The 14,182-nt window shown below is 34.2% G+C and overlaps 1 protein-coding gene across 1 annotated transcript; it reads right to left on the bottom strand.

Moving 5' to 3' along the window:
- Window positions 1-333: 333 nt before the first annotated feature.
- Window positions 334-6,452, bottom strand: LOC128987272 (uncharacterized). Its single transcript, XM_054408032.1, has 3 exons — window positions 6,225-6,452; window positions 2,858-3,268; window positions 334-2,144 (listed from the first exon to the last, which is right to left on the bottom strand). Exons 1-3 carry the CDS (start codon window positions 6,354-6,356, stop codon window positions 1,335-1,337), a joined length of 1,353 nt encoding a protein of 450 aa, XP_054264007.1. The 5' UTR covers window positions 6,357-6,452; the 3' UTR covers window positions 334-1,334.
- Between the last annotated feature and the right edge of the window lie 7,730 nt (window positions 6,453-14,182).

A 14,182-nucleotide genomic window follows, 5' to 3' on the forward strand; every position in this document is an offset into this window, starting at 1 on the left:
ATTATTGTAACAGTAAAAACTTAGGTGTTAGTAATTTACTTTCACTTAAGTCAACAGTGGGAACGAGGAATTTGCTACAAACATTTACTGAAAGTTGAAATGAAATATTTACTACCTATTTGAATTTTGGTTGGCGAATTTATTATGGACAACCTACTGTAATGCGGCTATGCTATGAGTAAGGCTATTTTTGTAGAAAACACTTTTTACAAGAAATGTTTATTATATCGATCTGTTATGTACATCTTGAGTATTTCCATAATCTTTTAATCAAATCTTTTAAAGTCATTAGAAATTATGACTGTTATTCGTTTTAAAATAATGCCTGTAATACTTAGCAATTGCTCGAATTCGAGCAACAGGTACACTAGTTGAAAGTAAAAACAAGTTTCTTTTTTTCAATAACAATAACAGGTAAATAATAACATATAGTAAAGGTAAACATTTTTCAGTATTTAATACATCTTATAAACTATCTAAAAACAATTCTGGATGTTCTCTACTTATTTAAAAGAAATATTACCAACAGTAATAAAGATTGTAAATCAGAAACTTGTATTTTTACATGTCAGTATCACATAGACACAAAATTGAAAAAAGGCCTGAGAAAAGGTATTATATATTTTAGGCCTGTGAAAAAAGGATTGAGTTTATATTTTACACCTTATTGTCCAGAAAATATACTTACAAGACAATTACATACAGGGTGTCCAAAAACGTAGAATGATAAAAGTACACAATGACCCTCTGGGAAAATAGATATTTTTACCTTAAAATACATACCATGTTTAATAAAGATCGGTTGGATGAATTAAAAGATAAAAATGTGTATATATAAAAAACATCTAAAACATAAAAGTGGCTGATATCTGGGTAGATATGCATTTTCGGATATACCTTCATTTGATATTTTTATTTTTGTATGAGGAATCATATTCCAGGTGTATTTGTACAGGTTAAGTGTAAGAAAGGGCCATGTGGCCCTAACTTTGCCTGTCTAAATAAATAATTTTTTTATTTCATTTTATTTCACTCCAAGCCACTGAAACGTATAATAAGTCACCTCTCCATAATCTCTATTTTGTCAATCTGTTTCAATAAAATATTATTTGCAAAAATATTGCTATGGTAGAACAAGTTTACCCTTAACTTTTTTACTCTAAACTTAAACTTGATTTACTGTACCAATGTCGAATTCTGTACTTGTTTTACGACAATAACAAATTTGTATTTTGTTCTAGCATTTTAACATTCATACTGTTAATTAAATACTTCTGAAAGTCCTCTTCTCCAGAGCAAAACCTTACATTGTGCTGTTAAAGCTCAATTTAATCTTACTGATTATTTCCAGCTCCAGGAATACTTGGTAGTTCTGATGAAAGCTTTGGATCTAAGTTTCTATGGGGGTTGAAAACAAACCTAAACGTTTTCATTTCCTTTACACCATAGCAAGCTGAACTTATCACAAGTAAGCTAATTAAGATAATACTGAGAGGAACTAACAACTCTACCCTGGTGGCCTCAGAGACTGGGGAACTTTCAGTTTCACTTTCTGTCACATAATCTGGTAGAATGTTCATATCACACAATTTTTCCTCCTCCAATCGAGTGTTGTTTGTGAGACAGACGTCTCCTTGAATCAAAGCATAACTGAAATCTTTCAACGACACTGTACAGTCTAAGCTGCAGTAGTTGTTGAAGAAAATACTTTGTAATATTTCATGAGAAGAGTTTGTTAGAATCAGCATATCTTGCTTTGGATTCAAAATACTTGTTCTTTTTGAAGCACAGTCACAATTGATTAAGTTATTCTCTATCGTCATTCCCCAGCCCATGTCTAACAATACACCACCTAGGTCTACATCTTGGATTGTGTTGTTTGTGAAGAACGTGTCTTGAAGTGTAGAAACGTCACTTAAAGCTCCAGCAGGAAGAATGTCAAAGTTGTTGCCACTGATGTATATTCCCGGAGAACTGAGGTTAAACACCTTCTTGTTGAGATGCTTGAAGTGGTTATTTACAATCTTGATACTGGATTCTGCCGTGATTTTGAAACCTCCTTCAGCTACAGATTCAAATGTGTTATTTTCTAGTTTGATGTGATTGCCACAAATTATCAGTCCTCCCTCTGGTATTGGGTTAAACTGAAAAATTATAGTTTTTGAAGCACTCAAAAAATAGGATAAATAATCAAGAATATGAATTGGTTTATAATTAGAGAACATGGATTTTCCGGGTGATAATTATTGAGATTATCACGAGACATCAGCACTGTTGCTCCTTATCAACATGTATGCTTGCCCCCTCACTCCATGTGTCCCATAGTAAGAGGCACAATTACAACTGACTATCAGCTCAAATACTAATCACTGGGAGGCTTCCGCTACTCAACCAACAATGTTTAGTAAGAAATATATATGCATTAGGCAAGAAAACGTATTTTATTGGAATTTAATAGGTAATTGAGCTTGATTAATAATATAAATATAATTCATATAATTATTTTAGTGTATCATATGCTTACATTTTTACTGAGTTATTCTTAAGCATGACAACGTTCAGTTCCCAGTTCCCACTTAGAAGGAGATACAAGTGGTTTCATTACAAACTGACAGAGGTCTTGGGGAGAGTTTGTTTCCATTTCAACATACCGACCCCCAAAAAATTACAATAAATAATACAAAATTATATAATTTAAATGGTCCATTTAGTATTTTGGTACCGATAATCAAATAAATTCCACCAAAATCATATTAATGGTGTGGACTTAGCTCTGTAAACATTCACCCACACATTTGTGTGAAAACACAAACTCACACTCACTCTCACACACACAATTTGTCCATTGATTGCTTACCACACAGTCAAAAAATGTAAATTGCAACTCCAAGTTTTCAAAACAGTTCCTTTCTTCTTGAGTGCCCAGAACAGTGAGTGAACCAACATTACCAATTTTGACAGTATAGTTGATGGCATTAAAACTGATGGCTTCATCCAAGGTCAGCAGATCAATGTTCTCAAGTATTACTGACCACAGGTCTGGTTGACTAAGAGCTCCCACCTTCACTGATTTTATGTTTTGTATCACAAGCGAACGGAGATGATTGATAGAGTTGTTGTAAATGTTAACTTCAGAACAGTTTTGAATTAGAAGATCAAGAGGTTTTTCTGTTAGAAATGAATTCAGTCCAAAGTTCACTGTTTTAATACCATTAATATACACAAGTTGGAGAGTGGAAGCTTGAGATGAAGTGGCCAGTGAAAACTCCTGCAAAATATCAAACTATTATATATAAATAATGGTGTTCAAAGATAGAGATATTTTAGTTCTGATAAAGTATACCATACTTCACAAATAGGCTACATTTTCAGCTCATAAAATTAGAGTTATAAAAAAATTATTACCTTGAATTCAGAGATGTGCCTATAGTTTAATCTAAATTTATATTTAACTGGCTGGGTAGCTGAGTGGTTATAGTGCTCGCCTAGTAATCAAAAGGTCGCCGGTTCGATCCTGAGAAAAGTCAGTAGCTTTTTGATGGTTTGAAACTGGACCCAGCTGTTCCTGATCATTGGGCTTTAAATAAATGATCCTGGCTAATGAAACAGCTGATCTTAGTCAGTAACAAATGCTTGTGTAGCTTTACACAATCTGTACACAGATCATCTCACACCATTTTAAACTCATCCTTCAATCATATTTGGGTTAAAATACACGCTTAGGTGGCGTCCCCATCTCAATTGATATTGATATATATATATATATCTACTACAGTATTTGAATTTCACAGTATTTTAACAGTTCTGAGTTAGATTTTTGAAATAAAGCAGAAACAGGACAAAAGAAGTCTCCTCTGTGCTATCAGTTCTGAGTATTTTGTTGATGTTGGTCAATAAAAACACATTCTGAGATTTAGTTCAGATTGGTCTTTGTTTGATTACAGCTTATTGGCTAACTTTATTCATTTGGATTTCACTAGATGTTAAAGTCAAATAAAAGTGAAAGCAAAACATTATACAAATATAAAGATAGTTTGTTATTTTTAATCCACATTGACAGTTACAAAAACTACAATCCTAGCAATTACACATTTGAATATAGACAAAATAAAGTACCGGTACAAGAATAGAGAAAATTATGTTGATAAAAATTCTCATTTGCTTTAATATTTATAACCATTGAATAGTCAAAGGTTGATTTACTCTATTGTTTTACAAGTAGTTGGATCGTAGAGGGTCAAAAGTCACTTATTGAAGTCAGTAAAGTATTTTAGTAACACAAGTTAATGAACCTGAACTAGTCAAAATGAGGTGTGCTCTGTACTGCTACAAGGAATAATCACACCAGTGGGACCTTGATAACCTAATCTCACTTTTCAATGTCAATCTCTGTTATCCATTACCTCCAAATTTTTTTTGTTTTTACTATCTTAACTGTAGGTTTTCTGGGGTTACAGTTTTATTTAAATAATATACACCGTGTGTCAAAACTTAAATAGTTTATCAAATAGTTTCTATTATACAACTATTTACTTAACCATCATAGTGCCCATCCTTCCTCTGACAGTTTTAGTTGAGTTTTAAACTGTTCTTGGTTAACTTTTTAAAGCAAACATTAAAAAAATATAATTGCTAAACACAAAATTGTTAATATTTTTTAGGTGACAAATTGAAACTCTAAACACAAAATACAATGTCTTTGGACTCATCTTAGTTCTGTTTTTAGTAAATGAGTGAAAAATAAATTGAGTTTATAAAAATACTAGCAAAGTACCCGTTCTTCGTACGGGGTTGGCATATAAGTTTAAATTACTTATTGCAGTTATACTCAAGCTTTGCGTTTGCAATGGGGGAGAACAAAGTTTGATCAAATTTGCTTCTTTAAATTGACGGTATACTATGGTATTACACATCTATCATAGCCATAATGTTCTACCTCTTCACCTAAACAATAAAGAAAAATAAAGTATTACAAATTTAAAAAATCACAAATTATTCATGACATTAAACACATAAACATAACTGTAAACAATCCTACTTTGACAGTTCTCATTGCGTATCACAGTTGTTTGTTGCTGCTTAGTTCAAATAAGTTTTTTACATAAATGCAAAAAAAATATAGTGCTGCACCCTGTTGGTAAATCTTATAACTTTTTAATGCTTTTGTATATCATAGAACCAACTTTTTTGGTTGAAACAGCTGACTAAATTCTTTAATTCCCTTTAAATATGAATACTCATAAGGTTAACATGGGGAACTACAGAGCCACTGGGGTGAAGCCCGAAGGGATTTTTGAGATAAGAATATGCCTATATGTTAATCGGGAATGTGAGCTATCATCATGCCAAATTTCAGCCCAATCCATCCAGTGGTTTATGCGTGATTGACCTTCAAACACACAAACACACAAACTTTCACATTTATAATATTAGTAAGATGAAATACAAATTTGTTTTAAAATCGCCTGTCTAAATGTGATATGAAAACTTCATTTCATGTACATTGTAACCATAAGCCAATAGATCTCTGAGGGATGATTTTGTCCAACTCACAAAAAGTATATCTCACAAGTAAGAATATTTATTTGTTTATATTATAGGGATAAAAGACTCAAGAAGTAATTTACAATGAGTAATACAATGTTGTAATAATATAAAAAGATATTAGTTGTAAAATATCTTCAGCAATGAATTGTACTAATTAAACTGCTAAATTTAAATAAAATCATCTAAAAACATTAATCAAACACCTATTATTTTCCTTCCACATCCCCTACAGTCATAGTCACTCCATTCCAAACACTCTTACATGATCACGTTAGCATTACAGAACTTTTTCAACATCTGGCAATTGCTAAAAATCGTATTATAAAGTTTTCCTCTATTTATTTTTATTTTACGTTCACTTAAAATTTCTGGGCAATACATTTGACAGTGAATAGAACTTTATAGTTTGCAAAAGTCAATGGAAATAAATAGGCCTATATGTTGCTTAAATACATAACACATACATACACACATAACACATACATATACACATACATAACATACATATGTTTGTGGAAACTAACATACACAAGATTAAGCGCACTAGGGTGATCACCTTAATCAAGTGATCAAATAAAAAAAAAAACTTAAAAAATTTTTATTTTAAGATTTTGTTCTTGTTGGGCATCTTAATATTAAAAATAATTAAACCGGAAATAAACAAGCTGATTTCTCACCTTATCACCAAAACTGTTATCAACACAGAAGGCTTGGACTGGGTTATCACCTCTGGGCAGACAATCACACAGCTGGCAAATGTCTTGTGAACTGCTAGCGGAGGTCAAGATGAGCAGTAAGGCGGCCAACATCTTGACAACTGACTAGGAACTGCACCAGTTATCAGGGGAAGTCCTGTACATGATAATAGTTCTCAACAGAAGCCGCTGTCTTGCTGTGACATCATAATCATCACATGTTTTGCCAAGTCGTTTTTACAATGACACATCTCTTCCCTCTGTTTTGATGGCATCATACCTACAAAACGATAGATGGATAATAATGTGTTTACTATTTCAAATCTTGTGCACACATTTTTTATAGTACTGTAGCATTGTTTCACTTGTATTTTACTTTTTCTCCTCCTTAATTGTGTCTCTACCAAATAGTAAAGTGCCCTGCCAAAATCATTTCAAAGACAATTTTTCCAGCTGGTAATTAATCTATACTTATTTAATACGCAAGCAGGTTTTTTGTGACAATTACTCCTCATCCGAAACTACTGAACCGATCCCATTGACATGTTTTTTATGTCATTGGAAAGAGCATAACGTGAAGTTGTGCAGGAAACTTTCTTTTTAGGGAAATAGTTAGAGTGTGAAGCCCTGGGGCTTTTTTAAGTTTTGTATTTCTCCATAAGATTAACATTTGAAACAAACATTGTTATGAAACTCCAGCTGTTGTCAGAAATTAAAAGTGAGAAGAAGAACATATGTTAATTGTAAAATTGTGACAGAGAGGTTATGCAGAAAATCAGGTCGTTAATGGTTATTTGATGCTATTAAAATAAAGACTGAAATTTTGTAAACGTACTGGCCACAATGGGTTATACCATGCAGACTACATTATCATTGACAAAGACTAACATGGACAACCTATTGCGGTATAAGTGGGAAACATTTGTACAATACACTAAAAGCCAGATCAGCTTTTGAAAAACGATAAAATATTTACAAGAAATGTTGATTATATTGAACTGTTAAGTACATTGTGAGTACGGGATTATCATTAGTTACATAATCTTTGAGTTGACTCTTTTATTTAAACTCATCGGAATTTATGACTTATATTTGATTACAAATAAGTTGTTTGTTTTTAAATAACTCCTTTACTTCTTTGCGATTGCTCGATTTTGAGCAACATGTATACTAGTCACAATAAGTTCACATAAACTAATAAGTCATCATAAACTAGTGTAGAACCTACCTGTTGCTCGAAGTCGAGCATTTGCTAAGTATTACAGGCATTATTTTAAAACGGAAAACAGTCATAATTTATGATGGCTTTAAAAGAGTCAACTCAAAGATTTTGGAAACACTCACGATTTACATAAAAGTTTGACAATCAACATTTATCTATCTATAACTATAAAAGAGGAACTATTTATGAATGTATGTGTGTATGTGTGTATATACATTATGGACTCCGAAACCGCTCGACAGATTGTAATGAAACTTTCAGGCATTATTAAGCATCTTTCAAGGATTGTTCGAGTGAAGTTTGGTGCAGATCCGTCAAAAGGGCTCTGCTCCAGAGGGTTTTAAGGGGGCCAATGTCAGACTTTTTGATCTACAATGTTTACAAATAAATATAATTTAAAAGCAGATGTTTACTTTCACCAGCTGTTTTGCAGGTTTGAATAATCACAATTAACATTCTGTATAAGCATTAGTCATGATTTGAAATAGTGCCACAGTGTTTCTACAGAGTGCAGCACAGAAAACTATTTTACTTTTGAATAAGTCCAAATGTATGTGCCCCAATCGCAGCACACCTGTGCACTCAACAACGTTTAAATTCTCCGAAGTTAAATATTAAAAACATAAAAACCTTTATCAAAGGGATGACAATGCCTTAGTATTTTTATCTTTTGTTCTATACCCACACAATCTAACATAAATTATTAAGTGAATAATAATCGTGCGTGCTATCTCGGGTATTCAAATGCCTCTCAATTTGTCATCAACCCACCACATTACTGTCATTAAAAGAAGGAACTCCAATAATACAAATGCGAAACTTAAATCCACTTAAGCTGTACAACATTACCAGACTAACAATAAAAAAGACGTCAAAATTGATTAAAGCAAAAATGATCAGTGGTAGGTTTAAGGGAGAAATAGTCTTAATCATAAGAATACTGATGATTTCATCCGAATTAACCTCTGAATTTAAGTAACTACAATTTCCTTAGTGTCTTGCTTAAAAAAAAATAAAAAAAAACATTATTTATATTTCTTCAAGTTGCCGGTGTTCTATGAAATTCCTATGTTTCCATAGTTTGCAAATCGGCTCTTTCAATGATTGCTGAAGAAATGCAGCACAGGGTTAATACAGTTTTCTTTTTAGTATACCAAATTTTCCAGGATTTCTTGCTTTTTACTTTCTCCCCCTATACCATAGTATATAAAGAGAAAGTATTTTTTTCGTAAACATTTTCGAGTTTGAGTTTTGAGTTGATATATCTGTTTTGGGTCCCCCAGGACCCAAAAAAGTGGTTTTCGAAGTGATGTTTAAGTGTGTGTGTCTGTGTGTCTAGATGTGTACAGAGCTAGGGACTACACCAGTGGCCCGATTTTGATGAAATTTGGTGTATAGGTTCCAATCCATGGTATCTCGAGGTGTTTTTTTCATTTTTTAAAATTTTGATTTTTAATGTTGATTTTCCCATAAAACCCCATAAAATAACGGAAAAATCGGATTTACTCAAAAGCGGCCACAACCAATTTGATAATAATTTAGGATGGTGTAGCCCTTTAAACAAAATGGTACAACTCCAATTTCTGTAAAAATTATGGTTCAAAAGTTATTTAAACTATGTTATTTTCCCATAAAAACCTATAAAATAAGATAGAAAATCGTATTTTTTAAAAAAGGCCGGTTTTAGTTCATATTAGTATGTGACATTCGTTATAATTCCTAACAACATAGTGCAACCCCCAATTGCTGTAAAAATTTAGGTTCAAAAGTTATTGAAGCTTATTTTGTTTTCCCCTAAAAAACAATGGAAAAAGGATAACAAATTTTTTTGATTTAAATTCCTCTGTTTTGGTCCTTATAAATTAATGGATGATAATGATGTCCACACAACCCGCAGGAAACTCTCAGGATTTTGCTGTGATAGTGGAAGACTATTTTAATATTTCATTGACCTTGCGTGATATTCTAGATTTTTACGCTATTGTAGAAGACGATGATGACGTTTCTTTTTCCTCAGGAGATATCTAGGATTTGTCGTGATTGCGCCTTTTGTCGCCTAAACAAAATAGTGCAACACCCCATAACTGGCTGGGTAGCTGAGTGGTTATAGTGCTCGCCTAGTAATCAAAAGGTCGCCGGTTCGATCCTGAGAAAAGTCAGTAGCTTTTTGATGGTTTGAAACTGAACCCAGCTGTTCCTGATCATTGGGCTTTAAATAAATGATCCTGGCTAATGAAACAGCTGATCTTAGTCAGTAACAAAGCTACACAGATCATCACACACCATTCTACACTCATCCTTCACTCATATTTGGGTTAAAATACGCACCTAAGTGGCGTCCCCATCTTAATGATTGATAATTTTGATAATTGATAATTTTGATAATTGATAATTGATTCCTGTATAAATTACGGTTCAAAAGCTAATGAAATGAAACTTTTGTGATTTTACCCATTAAATATCATAGTTAGTTCTCATCGCTTACCCCTGATAAAGGTTATTTACAAGCTAATGGGAGAAAGTATTTGTCAGATTGCTGATACTGTTTATTTTTATTGTAAATTAACCCCAATACAAATTCAAATAGTAAATATTTAATTTCAACCAAGCCAGTAAATGTTTGTAGCACAAACAAAAAATCCCTATAAGTTAACAAAGTTACATGTAGCGAATTAATAATATAGATTTTTGGCCCCACATACAAGGAAACAGAAAATACCAAATTATTAGTTTTTGTTTCTTAGTGCCTCTCAGTACTGTAATTTGGGTTGAGTTAAAATAAACACCATGGGGGAGAGTGTTGTACCTTTGACCAGTTTTCACTTAAACATTTTTTGTAGAGACAGGAAAGCTCCGATTATTTTAAAAACAATCAACGATGATACTTAACTGTTTTATCCATGGATTAAATATTTTTTCCAGTTCCTTGTCATAAGTTTTAACCTATTTTTAGTAATAAAGGAAATTTGTTACATGGTAGTCAAAGGTTCAACATGCAGTTGTACCTTTGACCAGCATATCGATTTCAGCCCAAAACAGGTAGAAAAAAACAAATATATATCTTAGTTTTTAAAATATAAAAACAGATACACAAAGTTGAACTTATTATTCATTCATCAAGATTAAAAAATGGCTTTTTCTACTTTTTAGGATAAAAAGTCCACTGCAAAATTGAAAAATTCTCTCTGACGTGCTTATCCACTTGATTTGGCAGTGTTGGGAAGCTTGGTGACAACCTCCTGTCGTTTCCACAAAACAATGGCTTAATATTAATACATTAACATATTTCAATAAAAACCAGTAATAACTACACTGAATACAGATGATGTTGTACCTTTGACCTGGTCAAAGGAACACCACTATTAAGTGGTCAAAGGTACAACACTAGCGCTTTCCGCTATTTTATATATATTCTCAAAAGATATGTGATACCGGTAATATCAGTTTCAAACACCCAAGAGAAGTTAGAGGACAAATATCAAATAATAACCCCTCACTTTCACTTTTATTTGTAGAAAAATATACATTTTATAAAACAAACAATAAGTCAACAAATTTTTACTTTTCAGAAGCAAAAATGAATAAACTAAAATATCTTCCAACTAACACAGTTTTCAATCTCCAATGCAAGGTGAAGTAGTCCTCTGGTGGCTGATCTATGAACTAGTTTCATTAGCTTCCCTATACAACCTCTAGATTTCACTATATGACTGGCGGTCAAAGGTACAACACTCCAACCTAAAGGTGAGTGAGCGTAGCGAACGAACTTCAACCAGGACGTGATTGAGCCATGCGAACGAGATCATCTGAAAATTAAGAAGTTAAACGGGGCAAAGCCCGCGGGTTATAGCTAGTTTGGAAATAAATTAAAGATTTTAAATCTGCGGTGAACTTTGTTTTGTTATCATTCTTCAAATCATAGACAAGTATTAAGTACAGTATTTCAATAATTTGCATTACCCCAACAAACATTGCAGTCAAAGTAGTGGCAAGGTCTTTTGAAACAAATTCTTTTCAAAATCTCAAATTATATGACTAGGTGGCGTTCGCAGATGCATCCACAAAATTGAGCGGAGTCATCAAGGGTTCATATTGTTTTTGTCATACTGCAGTAAAAACAGTCTTCATTGGTGCATGCATTGCGGGTCTAAAGTAGCATTTTTACTCTTTAGGGAATAAAATTCGTTTTTAGCCTCTATGGAGTAAAACTCAGCTATTGTCAACTCAGTTGTAAATTTCTATTGTAAACTATTGAATACGTATCGAAATATGTAACGATTCGTGCTTCATAATCATTTTAACCTACAGTCAACAGTCTCTTCCCATAGCATTTTAGCATTGCAGTACATTAGTCCATTCCCACACTCAACAATGCACACCTTTACTACTTCCTTCACCACTTCCAACGTCGCGGACCTGTTTGCCTCCCTTCCCATAGCATTTTAGGATTGCAAATACCTTAATCTAATGGTCATAAACAGATCCCATACCCCGAACAGCTCGCCTTGACTACTTCCTTCCAGGGCCGGTTTAACCCATACGCGAACTACGCGGCCGCATATGGCGCCACGAAAAAGTGGCGCCGTGGCGCCAACGGAACATTTTTTTTTACGTGAGCAACGTAATTTTATTTATTTTTGCTCAGAGTTCAAGTATTCAAAGCACCACAATAAAGGCATTTATTCTGTTTGTACCAACAGCACTTAACAATTTTGTATATTTATACAGCACTACAACTCAAGGACTCAATGCCATTTGCAGTTTCGATTTGAACTGAGCTGACGCTCGGCAGTCGGCAGCGTCAGCGCCAGCGCGGCACCTATGGGTTTCATTTCACGAATCACTCATGCTCGAGATAAGCAAGCGCGCAGCACCACTTGTCACAACAAGAAACTTCCCCTTTCTTTCACTCCTTTCTGCCTCTGATCCTAGAGCAGAGCACTACACGTTGTATTGCACTCTTTTAGTTGTATACGTAGGCCGTAGGCCTATATCGTATCGGTATCGTATTGGCATTGTTTTGATGATTCATGATTGTTGATAAGCGAATTATTACGAGTGTTTTAAGTTTAATTTATAATTAGCGCATTAAATAAATTATAAACGGAATGAATTAGTAAAACATATTGCGAGCCGAAACTATGGAAACAATGGTAGAAAAAAAGAAACCGTCTGGCACTTATCATAGAAAGCGTAAGGCGAATTTGGAAGAGGAAGAAAAAAAACCAAATCAATGAGTAGACTTTTGTAGAAATCATCTGGTGGCGAGTCCAGTCAGCCCAAAGAAGTCACGATAGAAGACGGCAATGACGTAGGTATTTATTTATTTTCCAAGGAAAGATTAAAACAAGCAGCTGATCACAAACGGCAAACATTACGTCATTGCCGTCTTCTATCGTGACGTCATGCTTGACGAGCATTACATTACGGCCTGTTTTTTTAGTGTGTCCTTGGTTTTGCTATAGTTTATATGATGAGTAAAAGTGTATAAATGTCACATTTCTGCGAATAATAAACAGCCTTTTATTGCAAGTTAGTATTCTTCTACCTAAACTTATAAAAAAAATTCTTCCCAAAATTATTGAGAAAAAATTCACAAATACGGTTATGTTATGTTCATGGGTTTGGGGGGGGGGGGGGAATTCTAAGTGGCGCTGATTTGGGTGTTCGCTTAACTCTGAAAAATTCCTAGAACCGGCCCTGCTTCCTTCACCACTTCCTACGTTGCGGACCTGTTTCCTTCCCTTCCAATAGCATTTTAGGTTTGCAGATACCTTAATCTAATTGTCATAAACAGCTCCCACACTCCGGACAACTCGCCTTGACTACTTCCTTCACCACTTCCTACGTCACGGACCTGTTTTCCTCCCTTCCCATAGAATTTTAGGAATGCAGATACCTTAATCTAATCGTCTTAAACAGTTTCCACACTCCAGACTGCTCACCTTTACTACTTCCTTCACCACTTCCTACGTCACGAACCTCAAGCTAGTGTCGTCATTTGATTATATTTATAATCCATACCACCGTTTATGTTCTAATATCTGTGGAATAATGCTATCAGCTATTTATTTATCTACTGCATTCAAAAGTCAACAGCTGATCATATGTCTTTGTTTATGTGTCAAATACTGCTTCCATAAGGATTACATTGAAACTTTGAGACACAGTGGGGCGGATTCCTGAGAGACTTTTTAACGCCATATAGATGTTGGCACTCACCGATATGGTCTTTTTCACCATGCAAAATTTGAAAACGATTGATTCAGCCGTCTAGGAGGAGTTTGCGTATTACGAAATGCATAAAAGTCGACGTATAAGAGCTTCGCTCGCTCCGCTCAACTAGGGCACTGGCGGCGATAAGAGCCCGCGGCACCACCCCCCGCAAGATTGTTTGGTAAAGCGACAACAGGACTGAATTCGACCTGGGCCAGCCTGAGCCCTCTGGGGCAGTCATGTGGAATAATGCGAGGGTGCGACATTAGGACTGACTGGAATCTCCCCGTTCTCCCTGCCTCATTCCCATCACCCTACCCTCGGACAAATAGTGAACTAGTGGGATAGTGAACGGCTCGGCTCATGGAATCGTTCACGGAAATATTTACAACTCAGACTGTGAACACTTATTTAGGCTAGTGATTCGACTAGTTTAATTCATAAGTTTTAATAAAACTATTGATTGGTAAAGTTAAACTAAAATCTACAAAACAGAATACGC

This window comes from Macrosteles quadrilineatus, unplaced genomic scaffold (genome assembly GCF_028750875.1).
Source record: "Macrosteles quadrilineatus isolate MER2022 unplaced genomic scaffold, UCM_ALF_1.0 Scaffold_2__2_contigs__length_208266976, whole genome shotgun sequence".
In the NCBI taxonomy this organism is placed as follows: domain Eukaryota; kingdom Metazoa; phylum Arthropoda; class Insecta; order Hemiptera; family Cicadellidae; genus Macrosteles; species Macrosteles quadrilineatus.